This window comes from Eublepharis macularius, chromosome 7 (genome assembly GCF_028583425.1).
Source record: "Eublepharis macularius isolate TG4126 chromosome 7, MPM_Emac_v1.0, whole genome shotgun sequence".
Lineage (NCBI taxonomy): Eukaryota > Metazoa > Chordata > Lepidosauria > Squamata > Eublepharidae > Eublepharis > Eublepharis macularius.
This window is the reverse complement of record NC_072796.1, coordinates 111,284,438-111,311,780: the sequence shown is the minus strand read 5'-3', so window position 1 is coordinate 111,311,780 and position 27,343 is coordinate 111,284,438. Positions and strand designations below refer to the sequence as shown.

At 40.6% G+C, this 27,343-nt stretch overlaps 1 protein-coding gene across 1 annotated transcript in view; it reads left to right on the top strand.

Moving 5' to 3' along the window:
• The window catches only part of STK3 (serine/threonine kinase 3), a 165,027-nt gene extending 143,763 nt beyond the window's left edge, over window positions 1–21,264 (top strand). The window contains exon 11 of the mRNA XM_054984799.1: window positions 17,627–21,264. Within this exon, the coding sequence (XP_054840774.1) occupies window positions 17,627–17,785 (159 nt within the window). The 3' untranslated portion in view covers window positions 17,786–21,264. The remainder of the gene's footprint in view (window positions 1–17,626) is intronic.
• Window positions 21,265–27,343: the final 6,079 nt, after the last annotated feature.

Genomic DNA, 27,343 nt, shown 5'->3' with positions numbered 1-27,343 from the left:
AGATCTTTCCAGGCAGTTTCGTCCAACATCCTTGTAAATGGAGCTGCCACAGGAATTGAAACCTGGGTCTTTGGCCTGTCATGCGTGTGTTCTCTGGCAGAACCATCTAAGCAGCTACTGAGAATGGCACAGTGAGGAGGGCACAGGTAGTCTGCCACTCTCAGACCCACGCTGCAGCTGGGTGGGGCTCTGCTTGAACCTGGACATTGGCGGTGCCGGAGTAAGCAATGTATTTTCCTTGCTTTGGGCAACAAAATGCCTAGAGTCAGTCTGCCACTGGACAATTATTACATCAAATGCACAGAACGGCAAGTGACTGCAGCTAAGTGATATTAATGTTGCTATTGTTTTTGTCAACACATAACTTAGATCCACTTCAGGTGTAGGGGCATTCGATGAGGAGATGCAGGGCTTTTTTTCAGGGGGAACGCGGTGGAACGGAGTTCCGGCACCTCTTGAAAATACTTGGCAACAGTGCTTGAAAATAATTTTATTTCAAAGAATCCCATGTGTTTCTTCCTCATTTCCCTCTTGAGAGTTCTGCCACCTCTTTTCCCAGAAAAAAAACCCTGAGGAGATGTAAAATTCTTCAAGCATGAGACAGAAGAGATTTAATTTAATTTTTTTAAATTTATTACATTTATATTCCGCCCTCTCCGCATCAGCGGACTCAGGGCGGATAGGAGAGGAAGTACAATACATGCTGGTTCTCTAATTGTGCTGAAAACTTGTTTCCTGTGTGTTTATATTCTTCTAATTGTATGTTTTTGTTTACGAAACAAACTATGGACAATAACTTCACTTCTGCTAGGCTCATTTCAGTTGAGTAGTACTGTTGCTCCACCTTTGTAAGTTTAGTCTAAAGAAACTGCTTAGGGTTAACACCCTTTAAAAAAAATTGCATCATTTATACTCCACCTTTCTCCCCAATGGGGATCCAAAGCAGCTTACATCGTTCTCCTCTCCTCCATTTTTTCCTCACAACAAACCCTGTGAGGTAGGTTAGGTTGAGAATTTGTGACTGGCCCAATGTGAACCAGTGAGCTTCCAAAGTCAGTGGGGAATCAAACCTGGGTTGCCCAGAACCCAGTCAGTCACCATACCCACTACACCACTCTGACTCTCTGAGTTCTTCTAAGTACATTGAAGCCAATAGGTGTAGAAGGGTGTGTCAGGGCTCGCCACAGACACTGCTGGGCAGGGCGCCGGCGTGCCTGGCTCGGACTTCAGAGGGGTGTCAGGGATACTGTAGGACCCTGCTCTGTGAAAGGAGGGGCGGTATACCTCACCCTGGCTCCCTCTCAGTCCACTCACTGGCATGCTCAACCTGACCCCGTCACCACTTTTATTCTCCTCCATCGCCTCCTTTGTCAACTTGCCTCCTCACACTCTCGCTTCTCTTCACTCCTACACAACCCACCACACCCTGGGGGGGGGACTTCCCTTATATCCTGCCCCTCATCCCAGGCTCCACCTGCCAGGCCACACCCCTCTTTTGCTTTCCAGCATTGGCCTGGGCTGCCTCAAGCAGTTGCACTTGGGATAGCTAGTTTGGCTGCATTGGACAGCTACAGCTGTGCTTTCTTGGCTGGCTGCCAAGCTTCCTGAGCTTCCAGCAGCCTCAGCAGGTCTCCATGGGGCGTGGCTCCGTGCTGCTTCTGCTGTCCTGCCGGTAAGGTAGCTGGCTGAGGGCTGGCTGCCCCTGTTTCTTGTACTTTCTCCCTCTGCCCTGGCCTCCTCCTGGCTGTCCTTACTTCCCCTGTCAGAGCCCTTAGTCTCCCACTGGAGGGTGGGGCTGGCTGACTTCCACCTGCTCCTTCTGATCTTCTGGGGCTTGGGAGCTGCTCCTCCTTCCTGTGGCTGGGTTGCCTCTTTCTCCCCTAAGTCTTGGGCAGGGGCTTCCAGTACCTATACCCCCTTGTTGGCACTCTGGACAGGTGTGGGTGCCTGTTGCCCTTTGGACTGGGGTTGGGCGGCGTGCCCCTGGCTGGTCTCTCCCTCTGGCTCCCTTTTCCCTTCCCTTTCTGCTGGCTGGAGCTACACCCCCTCCCAGGGGCTTCCTGCACCTGCTGCTGGCCAACAGCTTTCAGGTAAGGGGGCAGGGGCAAATCCGGGGTGCCTGAGGTGCTCAACCCCGGACAGGGTGAGCCTGTGCATTGCCTGTGCATTACTTACAGTGTCACAGTGTGGAAAAGATGTTGGCAGGTCATTTATATCTACTCAGGAGGGGTGGGGTTGAGCGGAGTCATCCTGTAAGAGTTGGCATTATAAGTAAGCAAAGCGGTAGTATTATACTGTATTATAATCGGGGGGAATTGAAGAATGTAATTCTATTTTTGATTTTACTGTTATTATTTCACCCATACTCCACCTGTTTCATAAAAATTAAACAGAAGGCCAGTGGCACTTTATAAAAGGACTTCTGTTTAAGCAAAATCATCCTTAGTCCATGGCCTCTGCTTAGGATGACTTTGTAGGAGACTTTGGGCCAATCTACAAGTGATGGATGACACAGGTTGGACACTTGTCAGCTTCCCTCAAGTTTTGATGGGAAATGTTGGCATCCTGGTCTTTCAGCTTGGCTCTCCGACTGCTGTCCAATGGACTTTTCAACTGTCACTTGTCCAACATTCCGCCAAGCTGCCTACATTTCCCATCAAAACTTGAGGGAAGCTGACAAGTGTCCAATCTGTGTCATTCGTCACTTGTAGTTTGGCCCTTGGCTACAAATCAGGAGGTCCCTAATTCAGATTTCCTCTTTGCCTTGAACTCGCACAGTAGCATTTGGCTTGACGTGCACCTGTAGTATGAGGGATAATAATACTGACAGGATTAAAAGGCAACATTCGTGAAGTGCTTTGAATATTCTAAGGAGCTATATAAATGCCAACTTATTTAAATGTGGAGCATTACTTCTGTAGATTACTTGGATTCTAGAATGGAAACAACAGGTAATTTATATTTCAGTGGAACCCAAAATGGATATTTTTCACTGCTCAGTATTCATGCTGAGTATCAGAAGGCTGTGGAAAGACACAAATGTACTACATTGAAATGTGATTCTGGGCATGATGGCCTTTGTAATAATGTCACCACAGAAACTCGTGTTGATTTAGCTTCTAGATTAATGTAAGTTTACTAGTAAAAAGAATTTTTTTTGAATTTTTTTTTATTTTTAATATCTAACATAAAAAAACTATTTGATTGTACCTACTTGTTCTACTAATTCATCTTAGTCCTTGATGGCAAAGTGTGTCCCCCCACCCCCAATTAACTGGAGTAATCCAGGATTGCAGTGCTATAATTGCAACTGTTGTTTGTAGCAATTTAAAATCATTGTACAGTTTACCTGTTTAGTGAGGATGAATCATACGCAGAGTTCCCATAAATAGCTCTGCAATGCAGACAAAAACACACATCTGCAAGGATGCCTATATACAGAGTTCCCAACACTAGACCTGCTGGGCCTGCATGCACAATATTGTGTCATTAGACTGGGGAACTATTCATGCAATACAATAAAGAGATTATCAGTACTGGAAGCACCAATCACCTGTTGAGGGAGAAAGATTAAATTTAGTCCTTGCACTTCCTGCATCAGTGGGAGAGGTCACCTCCTCATTCCTTCATAAAAAGGAAGGAAGTAGATGTCTAAGCCGATGCCCACGCAGAATGTGTGCAGTTTATTGTCTCAGGACTGGAGTTTCTAACCATTTCTCTATTTCCCTACTCTTGGCAGCTAGAATGCTTTGCTTCAAAAAAGCTAATAGATCCAGATGTTTTGTCATTGGCATTCCTGTCATCTCAGCCCCAGTTGACTGGTGTCGTGCAGAAAGTCCTTGGCTAGATAAAGCTAACGGAGCTTTAAATGAAGACTTGCCACCTCGGATAAAGAACCAGCTGGCTGCCATTGAACTTGGTTCTTGATTCAAACCCGGCGCTGAATAAAACAAACTTCTTGATGGACTAAACTCCATAAAATAAAACCATATTCTTCTTATAAGCAGCAAAGGAATGACCTAGAATCTAGAAATGGAGTAAAAGAAAAGGGTGTCTGTTACTTGAATCTATTAACAACTCAAAACAATCTGAGGCATGCACTAGTTAAATCTTAGAAAGTGCTACAGGCAACCCACCATTACAATTGCCATAGAAAATTATTGTTAGTCGTTATGTTGATAGTTCACATTGTAGGAATTACTAGCAGATGGGAAAATAGATGACTCAGAAATACAGTATTAGCAATCCATATTTTTTAAATCAAAGGGCTTTAATAAGGCCTTGTACCATCTGTGAGATTCATTTAAGCAGTTGCTAGGGAGAACGTGTTTTTGAGGCAAACAAAACACTGTCTATACAGATTTGTTCCTGAGTCGATGTCTGTTTGGTTTAACAATTTGAACATTGCTATTCTGAAAATGTTATTGATGGCTTCCTTTTCTCCCAGTTAGTAACAATATTGACTCTGACATCAGAATATGTATTGTTCATGAATATTACTGATATGGACTGGAGCTTTTCTTCATGCCTACAAGCTGTTTTAACTGGATTGTGGGCATCAATGAGCAAATGACTTCAAGGTCTTGAAATGACTGCATGTGGTGACTTGAGTAACTTCTAGCTCTTGCTTCCTAGTATCTTGGTCGTTTCTGGGATATGTAGACCAAAGACCTGACTCGGCTTTCTCTCCTCCAGTTGCGTCTGTTACTACAGACCAATTAGAGTGGGTTGCAAACTGGCAAAACTTTCAGAGCTTGGCTTAAAGTATTCCTAGATGTTTTGTCCCTGTTTACAAATTCTGGAGGTGCTTTTTGTTATTGTTTATTTCAGTTAAGAGATCAAAATTGCCAGACTAATAGCTACAATTCTCCTTTTGCTGACTGTTTCAGCTAAACAATTCCTTAGTTTGGGGCTACTGTGTTGATTTCCCCAATGGAGGTGGGGGTTGTTTTTTGTATATCTTGCTTTGATTGATGCACACCTGCCTGCATCAAAATTGCTTTAACTTCCTATATGACAACTAGCCACATCTAATCAAGTGGTCTATTATTTCTTTGGCAATAGCTTTCTTCCTTTGCTTGAAGTAAATGTATAATACAGCCAGATGTTTGAAGGGAGGGAGGAAGTTACTTTGGGAAATTTCCATGAGTTTTGAAATAAGAGCAGACACATGGAGCTCTTTAGGTATGGATTTATTGTTGAGAGGTAGGATCCCGAATATCTCAAAAAAGTGGGTGCTTTGGAGAGCAGTTGTAAGCAGGTCTGTTCAAAATTAAGACCTATTATATTTGGTGAGTCTTACTTCCAGGAAATTGTTTTAAGGATTGCAATCTTTGTTAGCAATGACTGATACTCATTTTTAAATATCAAAAATATCTCCTCTCAATTTCCATTTCATTTCTGTAGAACCCATTGAGAAGTGATAGAGCACGTGCCTAGTAGTGTAGCACATGTTTTGCATGCAGAAAGCCCCTTGTTCAATCCCTGACATTTGAAACTCAGTGTTAGACTTAACAAACAGATCCTGGTTTATTCACAATTAGTGCAAACTTAGGTAATTGTCAGACTTGCATTTTCTCCTTCTGTCCAGAATGTGTAAAGATTCATTTCGGAGCAGATTTTATTTTATGGTTGAAGACCAACAAAATAAAACATACATAATCAGAATAGATATAGAAATGTATATACAGTGATTACATTGGGAATATAAAAAAAAACATAAAGTAGCAAATAGGTATCATTAAATCAGCTCTGTACCTCAGTAGACTCTGGCCGCTGCACAGAATCCGGCCACTCTGTCCGAGGTTCCAGGCTCCAGATCGGCTAACAGGAAGGAGATAGACCGTCCTTTTGATCTTTTCAGGAGATTTTGAAGGCAAGATGAGATACATTTGAGTTTAAGATCCGCATAGAAGGAGCAGTGCAACAGCACACGACTAACCCGTTTCAGTTTCCCCAGTAGTGCAAGGAATGTGTAGAGATTAAAAACAGAAGTCTTTAACAAACACCAATTAATTGTGACATGTATGTAATAATGGGAGAGCTTCCTTCTGTAGTATTTGTTACCAGAATTCAACTGTAGTTATAAACTCTGTTTACAGGGAAGAAAAGTAAACTCCAGTTAGTCCAAGTGTCACAAGTCATTAAAGTTGCTTTAAGGCTTCTATGTTCGATCTCTGCAATCTTCACAAGTGTGTGTGTGTTTGAGGCGGGGGGATATGGGCCAATATCAGATGCAAGGCAGTTTCATATGTTCATACCCTTCAAACCTCTACCAATAACATTTTACTTCCTTTATTTTAAATGTTGCTGCATGATGATGTATGATTTAAATAAGTTCATCACCTATCAACATTATTTTGGAGTGCCTTGACTCTATGAAGTCAGTTCAAAACATGGATTGTAAGGTTCTGGAGCTCAGCTTTCTTGTTTATTGTTTAACCCAAAGAAATGAAGGCAGAGTTGGCGTTAAGGTAAGATGTTGCTTAGAGGTGCCGATGCACGTGTTCTGACGCCTAGACAAGCACATGTAACACTTGCTCTTGCTGATTTAGGAACAACAGAAACATAGTGGATTGGATTCAAGCTAAATCTGCCATCAGTGGAATGGCACTCTCTTGTCTCTCCCATCCCACTACAGTCCATTGATCTACATGAAATGCTGCTCCTGGTGGGACAGGGAACCCTGACCACAGGGAGGGGGGAATAATTGGAAATGGCCAGTTTAGTCTGAATCCAGCTCACTGTGTATACCACGCTGCAATACTAGCTGTAAGTTTTTGCAAACAGCGAAGAAGTTCTACAACTCTATTTTCTCCTTTCATGACTAGGAAAGACCAGCCAAGGCAAGCCCCTCTATTTGTAGCCTGTGCTGCAGAGTTAGGTCCCTGCGCTGATACGTTCTTTGCCCAACTTCCGGTCTAAAGAAGTGGTATTCTTGAGAGTCTAAAAGTCACTGGCCTTTGCCTATTCAAAAATGGTTCTAAAGAATATAAGTAAAACTATTAGCAATAATGGATATTTTGCTTAACATGATTCGTGAACTCTACTAAGAGGAGGTCTCCAAGAGGCAATAAAAATTGAAGTTTTACCAAGTGCTGTTAGGTGGATATTATCTAATCTTTGTTTTTATTATACTTTTGAAGCCTTCATTTTTCATTCTTTGAAAATTTGTTTAATGTGAGTAGGCAAATCATATAAAAATCCAGTCAGATTCTACCATGTGCTGGTCATACCTGGCCTTCCCCCACTTTTTATATAAAAGAATGCTGTCACTTCAATATAAAAGCTTAAATTTAGCTGAATTTCAGATCCCTTCCGTTTTGTCTAGCTAAAATTTTGAGGGTAATCAGATTAAAATGCTGCCGAGATTGACTTGAGATTATCTGTAACTATCAGGTTTCTACAAACACCTGGCAAGCTAATGTTCCAAATATGTGTAGGGACCATGGCTCAGAGCTTTGCATGCTGAAAATCCCCTGTTCCATCTTGGGTATCTCTAGTTAAATGGTTCAGATATTAGGTGATGTGAAAGACCCCTTCTTGAGGAGACCCTGGAAAGCTGCTTCCAGTCACTGTAGACAATACTGGTCAAAGATCTGTCTTAGTATCAATGATTCAAGTTCTGAGAATGTGTCAATGATTCAAGTTCTGAGAAGGAGAGATGGTTTGCAATTGCCTGCCTCTGCATAGTCACCATTGAACTTCCTTCGTGGTCTCCCATCTAAGTACTAACCAGGGCCAATCCTGCATAGTTTCTGAGATCTGATGAGATCGGACTAGCCTGGACCACGCATGTCAGGGTAAGATAATAGACTTTGAAGGGTATCATTCTGCTTTGAATTATAGTGCAGGAGTGATATTGTTAGGTGGAAAAGGAGCTGCACTATTTAGCTAAGACTGCTTCACCATTGATCATTCTGTTTCAACCTGTTTTCTATTAATTGTAAAAATGTACGCTCAGTAAAAGAAGAAGGAAAAAGGAATTATTGTGGGGTAAGTAAACTTTTCCTGAGATTGGGTTACTAGTCCCCTGCTCCCAGCCTCTGCCCCGCTCCACTCATCTGGCTGGTGGGGAAAAAGCACAGAGAATGGGCCCAGGAGCTCTGGAGCATGCACGAGCGCACTTCAGAGCTCTTCCTTGTCATTCTCAGTGCAACAAGTAAGCGCTCCAGAAGTAAGTCCCCCCCCCCATCCCCCAGGTTGGGCTCCAGGGGATCTGGCAATCCTATCCTGAGACGTATTTTGGGAAATCTTTAACTATCTGAAGATGAATTTCTTCATAGTGCTGCTCTTTGAATTTTACATTTTAAATGACATTTTAACAATCTGCTCTTGGCAGTGGTACTCCATGTTTAATTTCAGAATTGATTGCTGTTTTTAACAAACAGACTCCCTGTGTGCGCCACATTGTGCCACTTTGCACCCAAATGTTGGCTTCTGTTGTGTTATGGTTCTGCCCACCTATCTGGAAACTTGCATGCTACATGATGCTTCAAAGGGTTGTGAAAAGGCCCCCCCCCCCATCCCTAGTTGTTCCAAACAGGAAAATGACTCATTTCTACGATCCTATGCCTTCCCAGCTAGCAGTTCCATTGAAAACTTGGGCTGTTAACATTGCTTTAGTCATCTTCCAACAACAGCTGACAAATACAATGAATGTGATCTTGTTGCAGTAAATACTGGATGAAATGTTTTTCCTTGTGCAGAAGAGGCAACGGTTGTGGTGGCCCTTGTGGTGTGTACTGCTAATGCTTCTGCTGTCACTGACTGTGAAAAGCAAAGACAAGCACCTCTTTGCAAAGGCAGTGGAAGAAAGGAGCCATATGGCCAAGTTGTTGAGTTAAACTGGGAAGAGTTTGTAGGTTTAATTCACAGGATGGGTTTGCTCAGAGAAACAGTAATATGTGTCATGGAGGTTTTGAAAAAGGGCACTAGATAAACATGTGTTGGAATGATCTTATAGGAACTGCCTTTAAAAGTGGGACTTTTGTGAACATTGTGTTTTGACCTTCGTTTACATATTTATTGACACTTGGCACCTTACACAGAGACCCTTTATTATCCTGCATGGGATTATGAATATATGAACATTGTTTGTATTTCAGCAGGATGGTCATTTTAGTGAAGACTGAAAAACAATTCCAACATACTCTTTCATGGTTTAGAGCACAGTTCTTCAGAAGGAACTTTGACAAGGTTGACTCTTCTATGTAAGGCAGAGATTCTGGTTTTATATGTGAAACAATTACTGTGTGCAAATTCAGCATGCTACATGCACAAAAGTCCTGGCAAAGTCAGTGAGAAGGGAGACAGCTGACTTCCGCCAGCCTGCTAAATGTTTCCGCAGAATATCGCCTTGGAAAACACAACCCTGTACTGTGCCTAGAAGTTCTTGCACATTGGGAGAACATAAATATATATAGCACATTCTTGATAAAGCTTCTGTTGAAATGAGGGAGCAAGCCGGCTCCTCCTCAAGCGGAGCTATGGGAGCAGTTTCTCATTCCTTATCTTGAAAAAGAAATAAAGAACAGGAATCGTCAACACTGGAAGGCAGTTTGCTTAGAACTTCTATGGACTTACCTGAAAATTGTACTATCTAGGATGACTACTATGTGAATGTTTTTTTTACTCAAAGGCATATTTTATATGAACTGTATTTAATATTTGAATATTTATATGTGGATTTTGACCTTCGTTTACATATTTATTGACACTTGGCACCTTACACTGAGACACTTTATTATACTGCATGGGATTATGAATATGTAAATCTGTGGTTTATTTTGGATATCTTGAACGTTGGTTAGAACAATATATTAAAAATTATTTTGATGTGGACTTGATTCTGGGACTAATTAGTAGGTTGCAGTGGGTTTTCTTGTTTGCCTGGTCAGTGATTCTTAATAGCAAAAGAATCTGACCACTTGATATATAAAAATAAAATAGAAGACCAGTGGCACCTAAAAGGCTAACAACCTTTATACTGGCAGATATTTTCATGAGCCAGAGCTTGAGCTGCTATGAAAAAGAAATCATATTACACATTTTTATAGGGAAAATTACAGAAGAGAGGCTTGGTGAGAATCCCTTCATAAACTTTTCAGGTATGTTTTTCTGTGTAAGGAATTGGAATAGATTATATTGTTACACATAATGAATTATGTGAGATGTCAGAGGTTCCAGTCTCTCTCATGGGGTTCAGTGAAACAAAAGTAGGCTAAACAACAATTAATTAAAAAAAAGTTTGAAGTGTTAAGAAAAATTAACTGATATTGGCAAAGGGTTATAGTAAGTTACGTGTTAAGAAGAGCCAAGTGAGAGCCTTGCTACAAGTGACATTTTACACGTGAAGGATAAAGGATCATTTTCGCAAGTCTCTCTGGGAACTGAAGTTCCTCTCCTCCACCCCTTTTCCTTCTGTTCCTTCCCCTCACTGCCTGAAGAGACAGAGAGAGCCTACGGCAACATCAGCTTTTGCAAGTCGTCTTGCTGGGGGAGGGGGGAATGCTCCGGAGAAAGCTGAGAAAGTTGCAGCTGCCTGCCCCAAAGATCATTGAGAGCAGGCTTGTGAATGGAGGAACGATTTGCAAAAGTTGCTGTTGCCGCAGGCTTTCTCTGTCTCTTCAGGCAGCGAGGGGAAGGAACAAAAGGAAAAGGGGTGGGGAAGAGGAACTTCAGTTCCCAGAGAGACTTGCGAAAATGATCCTTTATCCTTCATGTGTAAAATGTCACTTGTAGCAAGGCTCTGAGTCCTGTTGAGCTATTAGAAACTATAGCAAGTAAGGAAATTCAAGTCTTTGTTTAAACCAGGTTAAGAAAAAGCATTGTCCTGACCTGGATTGCTCTGGTGAGCCTGATCTCATCAGATCTTGTAAGCTAAGCAGGGTTGGCCTTGGTTAGTAATTGGAGGGGAGACCTTTGGCAAAGACCAGAGTTGCAAAGGCAAACCACCTCTGTTACTGTCTTGCCATGAAAACCCCATCAGAGGTTGCCATAAGTCAACTGATGGCTCTTTCCACCACCAAGCAGTAGTGTTTAGTTTCGGGATGAATTCTGATTGAGCACTTTCACGTTGTATATTCCATTTGAAGTTTTTGTAAAGCAGTAATTTCCAGAACTGCAACACTATGTCCAGGAAGATTAAAATCTTCTTGCATTGGTTTCTGCATTTTGTGTTTCTTATGGTCATTGATTTTTCTCATGTAGGGACCAGCATATTTGTCCAGTGTAGAAGGGCATTGGTGGCAAATGATGGCATATTTTATATTGGATAATACGCAGGTGGAGGAGCCCAAGATGGAATCACTGATATTGATTGAATAGTCATGGGAAATGTCACAAGGAAAGATATTTCCTTAGTTGAGATCAATAGGAATGACACCTATCAATGACTGATGACTGATTTAGAACTGTACCTTTATAAATTGCTGTATTGTCATTTTGTTTTTAAAATGTCACTTAATTTTTTGTTGTTTCCCCACAGCCTTCACACCCGAAAGCTTTAGTTCTCTCCCCCATTACAAGAGCTTGGTTGCCCTAGGAGATTTCAACAACAAATTTCATTGTTTCAGTTGATACTTTACAAAAACAATACTTTTTTCCATTCCAGAATTGTTTTCTAGTATAGCAGCATAATTAAAAGTACAATATATGTTTTCAATTTTGTAGACAAAGGATGTTTTTGGACTACAGGGTAGTTTCACCAGGAAATTATTTTTATCTGATGAAGCAATGGAGTATTCAGTGCCAGCAAGTTTTTCTTCAACAGGAAACAGGGTTTCTTTCTATTTAATTCTTCCTGAGTAGTGATGATGATAGAAATAATCAAATCAATAGCCTTTGCCTGCCCTTTCCTACTTGAACTGTGGGGTTTATGGATACTTATATTTTAACTTAATTAATAAGAAAAGGGAACTGAAACGAAAGTGCCAAAATATTTCAGTGAAATGCTGGTATTTTTTTGCATATGAAAGCCTTGTTCACAGAGAGGGTTTGTTCAGGTCATTTGCTCATAGGTTACTGTATGTGGGTTCCTGGGTGGTTGTCATTTATGGAGGGCTTATTCTAGCACATTATTTCAGGCACATCCATGCAGGAATGCAGCATTCTAGCAATGTTTCATTGAAGCAAACATGTGTTTGGGTGACCTTTTTCAGTGCTGTTTCTGCTGTGCAAAGTGGATAAAACGTTTAAACAAGGGTAATTTTCTTCTAAAATTCTAACTCAGAGAGGGTGACAACCATTTTAAAAATGCAAAAGTGAAAGATTGCTTTCAAATGCATTTAAAACCATGCTTTTGACAGTAGTTTGGCATTTTGCTCCCAGAAGGTACTCAATTTTAGAATATAGAAGGCCACCTGAAGGATGGGAGTTCAGCACTGAGCTTTATTTTCCCGTTTTGTAATTCTCTTTAGTGGACAGAGCCCAGTCACTAAACAGAATTGTAGAAAGTCAATAAATCAAAGTTCCTGAACTACCTGAAAGCAGGAGTTTATAGTTATGGCTTACTTTGTTTTAAACTAGCGTGATCTGTTTTGTGCAGCTCAGGAGTGCTCTTGCGCTCCGCAGCGCCTCAAAACGGGCCCGATGCACACCAAAACTGGCCCTTTTTTAGCGCTATGGCGCACAGGAGTGCTCCCGCGCTCTGCAGCACCCAAAACAGGCCCTTTGGGCACGGATCGGGCCCATTTTGAGCCGCTGGGGAGCGGAACAGCCACGTGGTGATGTCACAAGTGACGTGATCTTGCTTGCGGAAGTGCGTGCATGCACCCCGCATCCTCACAGGTTAGTGCCAAGTCCCAGTCCCCCGCCGGGAGGTTGAGAGGACCTGGCAACCCTGCCTGCAGCTAGGTTTTCTTTTTTTTTAAGCCTCTTCCACAAGAATAGTCAATTAACTGCTTTAGTTATGTTTAGTACAAGTTGAGGTAGAAACATATTCAAACTGTTTTGCTGCAATAATTGTGGGTGTCCATTAGCTTGGAAGTTCTTCATGGCCTGGAGCCCCCTTACTTTAGAAATTGCTGTTCATCGTTTTGTGTCCTGCAGATTAAAGTATCTTGTGCACACCAGTGCTGTATATAGTGAGGTCACATCACTTGCATTTGCCTCAATGACCTCCCTGAAGAGGTTGTTCCTCACTTCTGGCCTTCTGGAGTGGGTGGGTGCAACATGTTTAAAGGGTTTTTTTGTTTTTTTGTGAATGAATCTTCTGAAGGTCTTGCTGCTGCTGTTAATGTCATGCTTCTTACCATATTTGGGGGAGGGCATTCGTGTTCATTGGGACTGTGTTAACTTTATTAATAATTTATTAATAAAGTTAATAGAGCCAGTTTGGTGTAGTGGTTAAGAGCGATGGGAGTCTAATCTGAAGAACCGGTTTAATTCCCCGCTCTTCCACTTGAAGCCAGCTGGGTGACCTTGGGTCAGTCACAGCTCTTCCAGAGCTCTGTCAGCTCCACCCACCTCACAGGGTGATTATTGTGGGGATAATAACAACATACTTTGTAAACAGCTTTGAGTGGGTGTTAAGTTGCCCTGAAGGGAGGTATATAAATCAAATGTTATTATTTATTTACAAAATGCCTGTCTGCCCTTATCGGGTGCCACCAAGGCAAAGAACGGATTAAAAACATACATAATAAAGACACATCTTTAAAAGCTTTAAAACCAAACAAAAGCACACCATTATAACAATTAAAATCAATGCTAAAATATACAAAAACATAAGATCAACAATTAAAACAGTCAGGGAGGAGGAACCCCTGAGGGAACTCCAGAAAAAACAAAAAAAGTCTTGACCTTCTGGTGGAAAATGGCAGTAGAAGAGGTGTTCCAGAGTTTTAGTGCCACGTTCAAGGAGGCCCTCTCCAGAGTTGCCGCCCACCTAATCTGAGGGGGCACCTGAAGCAGGACCTTGGAAGATGATTGTAGTGGTTGTGTAGGTTCGTAAGGGATTAGATGGTTAATCTTAGTTTTGTGAGCTGCCTTAAAACATTTCTAGCTAATTACTGTAGAGCTTAACTAAATACATTAGTAAAGAACTATTCGTTCCTCCTCTGGGATCCTGGCAGCTTTACTACAGCAACAATTTGTCTTGTTTATGGATTTTTTCAAGTATAGGTGTCATCTATTTTTTTAAACCCAAGATTATTTCAGCACACCTGGACCACAGAAGAAGCACTGACTGATTGGGGTTTTTTTTCTTTCCTATTTTCTTCATTTTTAAATGTTCATTTTATCACCCTCCAAGATTCCAGACCAAATTTCAATGATACATGCAAGCATTCTCATAAAGACTTTATTCCTTGAGAGATAACACTCCAAGTATCCTGGAAATCTTTCAAGGTTTGGGTTTGGCCATTATTTTAGACAAAATCTGTGGCAATTGTATTGATTCTCACTTGTCACAGATGTATTTATTACATGCTATATAGCTGTGGTTCTTGAATGAAGTATCAGTTTTGAAAAGAAGTTCAGTCTTATTCTTGTCTGTGTGTATGTTTAATGCTTTTTGAATAACAAAACTAAAACTAACAAGACCATTTTGGGAGCTACATAGCCTACTGGCATATTTAAATCTGAAAAGAAAAAATAGTGCAAAGCACCAAAGGTTATAAATATTTATAAAGTGATGATCAATTATTGCACATGTACATAGAAGCAGAGTGTGATCCAGAACACCAAAAATATTGCACAGAAAAACAGTGAACAATGTACAAGGACATTGACAGTATTGTACAGGAACCACATTAGTTCATGCACAGAACTCAGCAATAACTTTACAATAAAACACCAATATCAAAACAGTATATGCAAAAACATGGCAGTGGCAAAATGCCAGCTACTATCTGTTTCGAGATCTTCCTCAAATTAAGATCTTGTAGTTCATGGCTTGCAGTTAAAATAAACAAATCTTCTTCTTACAGCTTACAGCCAAGTTAAGCAAAAATGTCCTATGTACACTGCAAGTGTACATTAACATTAACAACCAAATTAAAAATTAAAAAAAAACATGCTATGTATATGACTGCAATAAATTACACAATATATAAATGACCTACTCAACTACAAATAATAATTATAAGTACAACGAACATCTCACAAACCTGATTGACTTGCCAGAGATCCAAACATTTACAGCATGGTAAGTGATAAGGCTGAAGTAAAAAGTTAGTGCCTCATCCAGGTATTATTGCCTGAGCTTCGTTATTGGTTGCAATTCAGCAGTCTGTTTTTCTAATCTCCCTTTGTAATTCCTGTGTAGGATATCTGGCTACTTTTAGTTCAGCAACTGAATGTCCTGGAAGGTTAAAACGTTCCCCCGCTGGTTTCTGAATGTTGTAGTTTCTGATGTTAGATTTATGTCTGTTGATTCTTTGTCCCTTCAACAAAAAGAAGCGGGGGAACATTTTAACCTTCCAGGACATTCAGTTGAAGGATATGCATGCCAATACACCGTTAGATAATAAACGATTAAAGGCGTTGAACACAATGATTTTTTTTTAAACAAAGTATGAGTAAAGATTCTATATACACAAATGAGGAATCCTTACTGAGAGGGGCCTGAGAAGTATTGTACGTTGTCTTAGGTGCTTCCAGGCCCTTTTCTGCTGCTACAGACAGACTAACACAGCTACCCAGCTCGGTGATGTAAGAGGCCTTGCACTTGTTGAGTGGCTCCTGCCTTACCTATTAGACATCAGACTACCCACCTCTACCTTTAGAATTACTCTTGTTTATTTTAAATGGAGAGCATTTTAATTTCTTGACAAGATCTCTTCCTCCCTTTTTACATTTGATATCAATATTAGCTGCTAATTAATATGATTAAGAGTCCAAGTTACATGTACAGTATGCACTTTTCTTGCTAGTTTGTATGAACGAGATGACAAAGAAAATGTTCATGGGAAAATGTACTGCCTTCATGAACTCAATATTGCCTCACAAGCAAGTTGAATCAGATATTATAGTGTTTTTGGAGGGTTTTTTGGCTGTGTTAGAATGTCTAGGAATTTTACTGCAAAATCAAACATGCTGTGTTTTCCTCATAAGGGTATGATTTTGTTTTTAAATACTTTAAATGCTTTATTTTGTCTGAAATAGGTTAATTTTTACCACCAGTGGAACCTGACTGGCATGCCATATATACACACACAATAGCTGCTCTGACAAGGCTGTGAAGGCGTACTGCCTGGGGACGGTGTAATAAATATGAACCTCACTGTTTTGTTTTCAGTTTTGAAACAGGATTATTTCCTGCATGTACAGGTGGAGGAGCCATTGCCTGCAGCACATCCACTTGCTGGCAGGAATCCAACCTGATTCGTTCACAGCAGCCAACTGGCATGCAAATAAGCCATTCTGTAAATAGCCTTCATTGTTATTAATGTTTGGATAGCTCCTGATCAATTAATCAAGAACTTTTATTTTTGCAAAAAAATGCTAATGTACTGCTTAGAGCAGAGGAAACTTGGCTTTAACCTTCTTTCCTTTTCCTGAATTCAGGCCGTTGTTTCAGGTGGTGTTGAGCATCCAAGACAATTTGTCTTGAATAGGTGCGGCCAGTGACCCAGCGAGTGGGCTAGACTTCTCTCAAGGAGAGCCCTTCTGAGGCCTTGTTAGCATATTTCAAAACTTGTTTGTTACCCTTTGTGTGGCTGGGCCAGTGATTGGGCTAGACATAGCAAGATGGGGTAAGAGGTAGCCAATCAGAGAGAAACTGGTAGCACCAGCTCCGGACAGCATCACAGGAAGATAGGCGGTCCTTGTTTTTTCACACGTGAAACTGCTTTACATCTACTGTAGTAAGAACATTAACCTACACACACCTAGAATTGTCTGCTCAGACTGGGTTTACCTCTCCAAATCCTGCTTTCCTTTTTACTAGAAAGCCACAGGATCATCTGCACATGAAGCATATATCCCATCACTGAACTGTGGCTCTTTTATTCTAAGATATGTTTTGCCTTGTAACATGGTTAAGTTGGAAGATGGTAGACATCTTCCATTTGCACCTGATAATGCAGCTGTGTGATATTAAAGCCCTTTCATTGACACTGGATAGTGCCACTAGATTAAAAACAAGCTGTCATACCCTTTCTTGCTGAGTTGGTGCATCCTAAGTGGCCCAAAAAACAAGTAGGCATAGCCTGGTGCCTATTCCCAGTGAAGATTCCCTTTGGCACCACCCCTTTGGCACTGACCTGCTATTGGCATGGTCTTTACAGCCTAACCCAAAGCATACTTACTAGACCCCAGTTATATGTTCAAGGACGTGGGGTGGGCATGAATCCTCCGATACTCATGGAGCTCAGTGCTCCAGGTTAGCTTCTGTAAGTTTTTAACAAAATTTTGGTTCGTTATTCAGACTTATCCCATCGAGATTGTGTCATGCTTCCTTGTTAACTAGGTATATGTGAGAAGTATTACTGCTTTTTGTGATTTCCTGTGTTAAGCTTGGAGTCTCAGTATGTGATGGAGAAAGCCCTTCAGGTGTATTGCTTGTGCCTTTTATCTGTTTTGTATACAATTCATGATGACATATATTCAGTTAACAGTGCTGTACTTCTGGTGGAATTGCTTTATATTAATGGACTCTTCTGTTTTTTCCCTGTCTGGACAGCTGAAAAATCTAAGTTTGGAAGAGCTGCAGATGAGGTTAAAAGCTTTGGATCCTATGATGGAACGAGAAATTGAAGAACTTCGACAAAGATACACAGCTAAGAGGCAGCCGATTCTGGATGCTATGGATGCAAAAAAACGAAGACAGCAGAACTTCTGATCTTATCACTTCTGAAGAAAAAGTTATGAGTTGATAAGGATGCTGGTAAAACTGTACGTAGATCTGAGTTTTGAAATACAGCAACCTCGAGCTTCGTAACAGCTAAAGCACTAAAAGAGAGCACATTGTATATTCTGCAGTCTGAATGGAAAACTTGTCCTGTTGTTCATGTTTAATACAATAGAAGCTTCACATTCCACTTCCAGATCCCTTTTCAGCTAAGATACAGAAATGCTGGCTGTTGAATGAGGCGTATTTGGTTCCCGGTAATACTTAAAGCTATCTCCAAATTGCTCGATACTACAGGGCCTTAAGTTGCAATATATGTTTGTTTCCATTTAAAAACCTATTTATTGAATATGCTTAGGTGATCTTATTTATTTCTGTGCTTCTGCCTTTTAATTATAAATCGGGGGTGAAGAAACTAGTGAGTGGCGGGATCAGTGATAGATTAATTAAAATGTTTGTGTGTGATCACACCCCAAACAAAAACTGCTACTTTATTAAGTCCTAACTCTAAAGATTTGGGGTTCTAGCTTGACTGGGGACTGTATTGGCTACAATGCAGAAATGCTCACCTATGGACAGAGGAAAATTCTGGAAGTGGATGAAAGCGATGCAGTCTTAAAATACCTTGTATTTATACCTGGAGGCTGGCACAGGAGAATTTCAGTGGGGCTTTTATACCGTCCTCTTCCTTGTCTGTCAAGCATTACCTTATGAAATAAGAGAAAAGTGCCTCTCCAGCAATCTTTCTTCCTCTCTCCGCCAACATCGTGCCAGAGAAACAGTCCCCAGGATCCTTTTTGGTTTCCATTTTCTATCTGCTGCTGCCTTTACTTAGTTTCAGTATCCCACTTGGCTCTGACTTGCTGGTTGATTCTGCCCCATATTAGGATATAAGTTCACTTTGAGAGACTGATTTAAAAACCAGAGATGATGGTTCTGATCTGTGGGCACAGGCATTCACAGCAAATTCCTCTTCAGTAACTCTTCCTGCCGAAGGCCAAACTCTTCTGAGTTTAAGGAATAATTTTACAGGTTTGTGCTGCCGAAAATGAAAACAGCTGGGGAGATACTCCTGTGCGAGTGTCTTAATTACTTAATTGTGACTAGTAAATGGAAACGCTTGATTGATAATATCCTGAAAATATGAACCACAATACGTTACTCTTCAAGTCTAATCTGGCATACCTTCCAAAATAGTTATTTTTGGTAGCAAAATACAGCTGCGGAAGAAATCTTAAAGGTGTATCAGGGGTGTGTGCTGGCAAAGTAGCCTTCCACAACAGTGTGCAGGTGACATTGGGGAGTGCAGCAGGGGAGTACAGCAGAATTCCTGAGATCATTAGGCAGCCAGTCCTTTCCATGGTAACAGATTTGCTACTCCCAGAGGTCTTAGTGCTGTTGTTCAAGGCTCTCTTGTGAACCACACGGCCACTTTCCTATCATTTGGTAGGTGAAAAGTATTGTATTCCAGTCAATATACCAAGCTCTCTTTGTTTAGTAGTGTGATCCAGCTCCTGATAAGTTTTAATAACTTCAGAGGTGGTCACTGTTAGCTCCTGTTACCTCTTCCACTGACTACCAGTTAATATGGTGGTTGTATATTTTCTAGAATGCTTGAGATCAATGACAGTGACTTCTAAACAGTAAGGATTTTAATGGGTAGATATTTTTGCATGGGCTTCTATATTTCATTAAACATTCCATCCCTCTTAATACCTACTGCAGATGTTTTATGCCAAGCACTCCAGCCTGGAAAACCCTACAGCATTTTCTGAAATGCCTTAAACAATTGAGAGTCATTGTCAGCATCAAAGGACCTTTGATTTTTGCCTGAATATGAGCTTGTCTGTGTAGCTGTGTAGTTGTGCCACACAGTGGCATGCTGAACATTATCTGTTCTTTAATAGCTTGCTAAAGGCTGTTACAGGCCCTTTGTGTTAATTTTCTGAAAGGAGTGGGAGAAGTTGCTTTTTTAAAAAACAATCCAGTACTGTTTATTCCAGGTATGCCACTATCTTTCTTCACATCAGAGTTCTGTGATGTACTGTGAAACTGTAGTTGGTCATGAGTTATAAATCAGCCTTTTAAGATTTTGCATTACACAAAGAACAAATAAATTGTCAGTTAGGACATGACTTATGGAACCTTCCTAATGATAAGTTTGTAACAATCTATAGTGTAAAAAGAATCATGCCGATAGTATTGCTTCCACCTCATTCTGTTGAAACACAAGCTGAGATGGCCGCCGCAGTAGCCACTACAGGCAGAGTTGCCTGTTTAGCTCTACAGCAAGACAGCTCCAAGCTTTGTGCGCAGGCTGTGCTACTATTAGGAGCTGTGGACCTTGGGAATGGGATGCAGGGTGGCTAGTTATGGTCTTGCTTGAGAATGCCCTTCTCTATACTAAAGCAGCACTAATTATAATTGTTGCTGTAATTTATCATTGCTACTTTAGTTCAGGAGGCATGGATGTGAAGAGAATGGAAATTCCCTAAACTCAGTCCTGTACTATGCTATGTAGAGCCTTAATCTCCCAATGTCAAGAGTGGCTCCCTCAGTTTTTCAGAACAACACTGAAGTCTTAATAATGTGACTTAATAAAAAGAACCCACTGATTTCTAAGCCACACATTTTCCTGTTCCTCAAAAATTAAACAAAACCAAAATGTCTAGTGTGGATATCTGCCTTGCTATCCCCCTGGTGGTGTGCCTTATGTGTGAATAACTTAGTCAATCATGAGTTCTCTGACTTGTTTTTTGTTTTTTTTGGTGTTGCTTTGTGACACATTGCAAGCCAGAAGGGTTGTGTTAAACGGCCATCGGTCAACCTGGAACATTTCTGTAATATCTGGAAGCATCATCCCTGTTTAGATACTGAGTGTCACAAGGATCTTTTCATCCAGAAAAGGTTCTACTCCAACTGAGTTTCTCATTTGGATTTTAAATGTTTATTAAGTATAGTAATACAGAGGAAGAATTAGTAACAGAAGTGTTGCACAAAACTAATGATGCAATAGTCATGAGGACTATAGAATGTTATATTTCCAACACTTTCTCCAGCCAATACACAATGATATATTTGAGAACCAAATGCAGTCATCTTAAAATACTTCTGATGATTTTTAAATCAGGCAACGTTGTGTGTTAGAAATGAAAATTAGAGATGAAATTTATAGGCAGTCTTTGTATTATTCTTTGATATTTATTTATATTTACTGAAACATATACTATTTGTGTCCATAACCACTTTTATCTCCACTGAAAGATGTGCATCTTTTGTAAAGTATTTATTTTACTAAAAATTTGCAATAAAGCCAGTGGAGCTGATAGTTAACTATAGTGAGATTTTAACCCAACTTGGTTTATTGTTGTTTCCTGTCCTGTATATAAAAGTTTTAAGTATTATTTCCAAAAACTCTGAAAACAATTGTTTGTTACCAAACATTTTGAATAAAAGTTATTTTCCATCTATGCTCATGGCTTACTTCTTAATGAATACACTAACTTGCTATTAACTTAAAATATTAAACACATATTCTTGGAAGAGGAGCCCTGTGGCGCAGAGTGGTAAGCTGCCTTCCATCCTTCCGAGGTCGGTAAAATGAATACCCAGTTTCCTGGGGGTAAAGTGTAGCTGACTGGGGAAGGCAATGGCAAACCACCCCGTAAAAAGTCTGCCAAGAAACGTCGTGATGCGACGTCCCCCCATGGGTCAGTAATGACTTGGTGCTTGCACGGGTCTACCTTAACCTTTACCTATATTCTTGGAAGAACAACATCCATTGAAATTAACAAGGTTGAATTCCACAAATATGTTAGAGTGTTGTCAATAGAATTTAGTGTAAGACTTGGTGATTCTGTTGTTGTGCTGATTTCCAAGAGATAGCCATGCTAGACAGTATTAAGACGTTTTGAATTAACTCTAATTTATTCATGATGGGAACAAATCTGGTGTACCTTCCAATTCTCAAAAATATGCCTGGTTTGTTCCTGGGCTCTTACTGTCCTAGTATTCTTCCCTTATACATAACACATGGAGTGCAGATTAAAGAATTCCTTGTTAGAAAATCCTCAGTTTAACCAAAATTTGTTGTGACATCTGAATTCAGCCACATAGAGACTGAAGTTTTTTTCTTGTCCATAAACCAAGATTCCAAATCTCTGTTTAACTCTGCTTTAAAATTCTGATTTGTGGACAAGGAAAAAATTCTGATCTATTGAACATCTTGGAAGAAGGAAACATACAACCCTGAGAGTAAACCTGGTTAGTTTATTTGTGATGTCGGAGTACAACTGTAATTGGTTGCAGACAAAATAGGGTCTTTTGATGCATAAATACAAATAAAGCTATTATGATCTGAGATTTTATCATCATCATTTGCCAGACATATATCTTGATGCTTGTACATCTTTTATAATAATGTAGATTTATTAAACAAATGAAAATCTGTCCCAGAACAAAGCTAACGTGTTAATGAAAGTAAATATAATGATATGCTACTAATACAATGTGGAATGTTTCGTCATCTAACAAAATTTGTTCTAACTATTAAATTACCCTTGAAGGAGTTTTAATCTAATTATCTGTTAAATATTCTAAAGATCTGTTAAACAAAAAATATTGGATTCCAAGCAGAGACTTTGGGCCTGTGTCTTTTTAAAAAGCTGCTTAAGCTCATTAGAATATATCATAAATTCTGATTTTGAAACAAAATACACTAAGGAAACTGTTCCAAGAAAGCTACTGTGCAAATCGCCCAGAACAGATTCTCAAGACAGTTGCAGGGAAATGTGTTTATGATGACTAGTACAATTAAAGTACAAAAGGCTGTAAACAGACAGACATTTTAAATTTTATTTTGGCTGTCGGTTTCCTTCCAATAAGTGAAGTGAATCCTCAACAAAGTTACACCCTTCTAAACTGGTCTATCTCAATGCTTAGGACTGCACCTCAAGATGCAGAAAGTGTTCCAGTGGGATGATGCCACGCCCTATCAAGAAATGTTTTCAAAGTATTAACTTAGAAGACATACTTCCCAAGGGAGCCTGTGTGGTGTAGTGGTTAGAGTGTCAGCCTAGGGTCTGACAGACCTGGGTACGAATCTTCATTCTGCTATGGAAACTCACTGGGTGACCTTGGGCCTAAGTCACTTCACAGAGTTGTGAGGTAATTAAATTTTAAAAAGGTGGCATCCAGCTTCTATTTTATTGACACTAAAAATAGCAGCTGGATTTTACCCTTTTTTTTAATTTGGTGCATATAAAAGTTTACATTTGTATTGTGTCCCCAATAAAATCTCAACTATTTCTGGGCACAGTTGCACTGTTAACAAATTTTGGCTCATGTGGATGAAATGTGGAGCCCGCCAACTTCATTATTAGGCATAGATTCCGTACACTCTAGAAACCCATCTGCATGCACCCTTTACTCCCACATAGCACTTCTAATTTTTAATTGGCAATGTACTTTACCATCATTATTGCATATGCATAATGAAAATAGGAACCGGCCTAAATTAAAACACTACTATTGCAGGCATAAGCCTCACAGCTATGTCTGTGGCATCCTGTCAAACATCAGCTGGCAGATGGGAGAAGAAGACAGCAGTACCTCAGCTGGTTTCAGGCCCTTAGCCAGGATTCTACAGTGCAAGGAAAGAGAGTCAGGCAAAAATGGGACTTGTCAAAAAAGCCAGTGGGGCTGTCTGAAAAGCTGAGTGATGAACTGAAAATAAAAAAGGACATGATGAGCAGGTTGGATTTGTAGGAATGGTGTCAGGAAAGCTAAAGCTAAAAACGAGTGGAGGCCAGTGGAGACAACAAACGGCTTTTTGAGGTACGTAGGAAGGGAATGCTAGGGCCACTGTTTGGTGATGATGGTGAAATATTGGTGGGTGATAAAAGGAAGGCAGAACTGTTCAAGTATTTTGCCTTGATCTTCACCCAAAAGGAGTATTGTGTGCAACCTTGTAATGATGTGAATGATGAGGAGACAGGCTTGATTTGGTTACCTAGCTATTTGTTTGCTTTATTTATAGTCCACCTTTCTCCCTGAAGCGCAAGACTTAGAGCTTTTAGTTCTCCTGCTTCAGTGGGACTCCTCCTGGTTCCTGCTTGCTTTTCCTACTACTGCTCAGCTGGGAAATGGGAGAAAAATTATCTGGGGAATGGAGCAGTGGTGATCGGCATTGACATCATGATGTCATTTCTGGTGCAACCCAGAAGTGACGTCATTGCATCAAGCGATGCACTAGCATTTGCCTAAAAATCTAAGGTTAAAACAGAATTTTGGAGGAATGCTAGAGCGTCACCCCTAGTGCAATGACATCACTTTTGGGTTGCACCAGAAGTGCCAGTGAGAGCATTGCATTGTTAGTGAGGCACCCCCTCCCTTAGGTAAGCTCCTGGCCATTACCAGCCTTGGGCTGACAACCCTACTCAAGACTAAAACAGCTGATTAGGGAATACTTAGCAACCTTAAATGAGTTCAAGTCTCCTGAGCTACATGAATTTCATCCTGAAGTACTAAAGAAGCTTTCTGATGTTCTCTTGGAACCTCTCATGTCTGAAGAAGAGAGCTCTGACTCTAAAAGCTTACACTCTGAAAATCTTGTTGGACTGTAAGGTGCCATTGGATTCAAGTCCTGGAACCTCTGGAACCCTTGAATCTTTTTGAGAAATCCTGGGTGGCCAGAGGGCCAGTGTTGTCCCCATGGAGATGCAGCAATAGACGCATAGTATCCAGGTCATGAGAAGTGAGAATTCTATTGTGTTCTGTGTTAGTCAGAACTCCACCTGGAATACAATGTCCAGTTCTGGGTGCTTCAGTTTTAAAAAGATGTAGACAATTTGGAATGGATTCAGAGGAAGGCAACAAAGATGACAAAAGGTGGGAGGTTAGGAGGAAAGACTGAAGGAACTGATTCCAGGAGAGAAAACTAGAGGGAGACATGTTTGTGCTCTCCAACTGCCTTAGGGACTAAGACTCTCTGCTGCTCAAGAGGGCAACACTGCAGGAAGTTAAATTTTAGTTGAACGTTAGGAGAAACTTCTTAATGATAAGAGGAGCTCGACAATGGAATGAATGAATTACTTCAGAGGGTAAGAGCTCCCTCATCAGAGTCTTTAGGCAGAGGCAGGAGTCAGACAGCCACTGTTGGAGATACTCTAGCACTTCCTGCATTGAGTAGAGGGCTGCATTAAGTGGCCTAGGGCTTTTCCAACTCTAGTCAGGAAAGAAAGGCCACACCAATAAGGTCCAGGAAAAGACTTCATTGATCATTTGATCAAGGCGAGAGCCTGGAGAAGTTTCTGCTTAACAGATCCCCAGACAAAGCCGTTGGTGAAATGTGTTGGGAACTATAGTACGTATCAATAAATAACCCTCCTGTTGTACCTTGCTTCTTCCTTTTCCAGCTCTAGAAATCTCTGACTTACTTCAAGATAAAACTGTGGAAAATTAAGATACCTTGCTGTAGTCAGTCTCCCAATTTTGTTAGGGATAAAAGTTGAAGTTAGAGCCCTTTCTTAAACCCACCTGTTCGGAACTGGCATAACTGCTTAACAATAACCTGACCATGGCCTTTGAACAAAAAATCTATTCCCTGGCTGCTTCTGATGGATATTCTGGCAGCTGCTTCTGTTGCTTTTCTGCTATTCTGTACTTCAAGACCGGTTAAAAAGGACTTGCTGATCTGAAGACTAACTTGGGACCAAAAAGGAAAGGTTGCAGAAACGCCTTTGATAACAAGGCTCTCTTCTGAAGCTTATCTTGTTTTTATTTCATTCTAATAGTGTAATCCGAGGATTACCTGAAAAAAGATTAGATTATCATTTCCTAGGGTGACATCAGCAGCTGTATGAGTCTTGGCTTCAGTTCTTGTGTATTTACAGCCTTGTATTTTAAAAACGTAAAATATAAATGACAACAGCTGAAGGGTTGTGGTAATCCTTTTCGGGTGACTTTTGTAGATCCACTGCACCCACTTGGCTGTGCATCATGGACCTTTTCCTATGAACAGATCTTTCTGAAAATTACAATAAAGGCATCGGGCACACTGCCTTGATTCATCTTTATCAGTGTATTCATGCCACAGGGTATGTGCTCTATTAGTGAGTCTGAATCTGAAATATCTATACAGTCAAGATTGTCTATAGCTTTGAGCAAATTTGCTCACAACAGCATGATGATACATTGCTCAGAATATGAAGTCATCTGAACTGACTCCACTGAAGTGGCAGACCAGGGGTGGTGGTGGCAGCAGTCAGCGACAGGGTGATGCTGCTTCCAGGAAAAACCTCAAAGTAACGCCACACCTCTCTAGGAACTGCCAGAATTGACAATTCCTAGAAGATCAATATCACTTCTGGAATTCTACCATAGAGTTTTTGGCAATTCTGAGAGAGGACTGTCATCAATTTTGGGTTTCCACTAGAAGTGATGTTACACTATCACCAATACTCCCTGTGGCCTGACTCCCTGGTCTTCCACTGGTCTTCCACTCTATCTCACACACAACATTCTTCAGTGGAATCAGCTCTCATGTTCTGAGCAGTGCGTTGTTGTGCCTTGGTGAGCAAATATGTCCAGAGCAGTAGGCAAACTTGGCTGCATAGATATTTCAATTGAGAGAAAAGGGATCGGGCCGGATCCTGGCAACCCTGGTGTGAGATGAAGCAAGTGTTTTGAGCTGTGATAAGCCATCATATCATACATGGTGATTATTTGAACAAGGGTTTTGCCTTCATGACTTTGTGTTCAGCAAATCATTTAGTGAATTTATGTGTGAGTTTTGATCCATTTTATGATTGTGCAAGTTTCATGGAAATGGAGAAAGATAAGGTTGCCAGGTCCAGGTTGGGAAATTCCTAGAGATTTGGGGGGTGGAGCCTGGAAAGGGTGGGGTTTGGGGAGGGGAGGGGCCTCAGAATGGTATAATGCCACAGAGTCTACCCCTCTAAAGCAGCCATTTTCTCCAGTTGAAGTGATCTCTGTCACCTGGAGATCACTTGTAATTCCAGGACATCTCCAGCCACCACCTGGATGCTGGCAACCCTAGAAAGATGTTCCTTGAATCAGGGGGCTGCGGTAGACCCTGTTACTGTTCTCAGAGCTAGGCTTGTCTAATACATTTGGAGGAAAGGAGACAGAGAGTGGACAACTGCCTGGAAAAAAAATCTGTCTCTTTAACCTTCAAACAATTTTGAAGAAATACTTGCACATACCCGAAGGTAAAGTCCATATTATCTTGGGGTAGAAAATGTCCCACAAACCCAATAATTTTTGTGGTGGAAGCTGTCATTGAGTGTGACAATAACAAAACAGCCAGAGCTAGAAAACACACTTTCACATGAGGTAGATTTTTTCCTTTGTTAAATTTATTTATTTACATTATTTATAATTAGCCTTTCTAACTGAGACTCAAGGTGGATTCTATAGTATAAATATGAACACTGACTGGGACAATCATTAGGATATCATAAATTTGAAAACCAGCAAAAATTCAGTACAGAGCTGGGGGAAAATGCTGAAATAAATCATAAAATATTT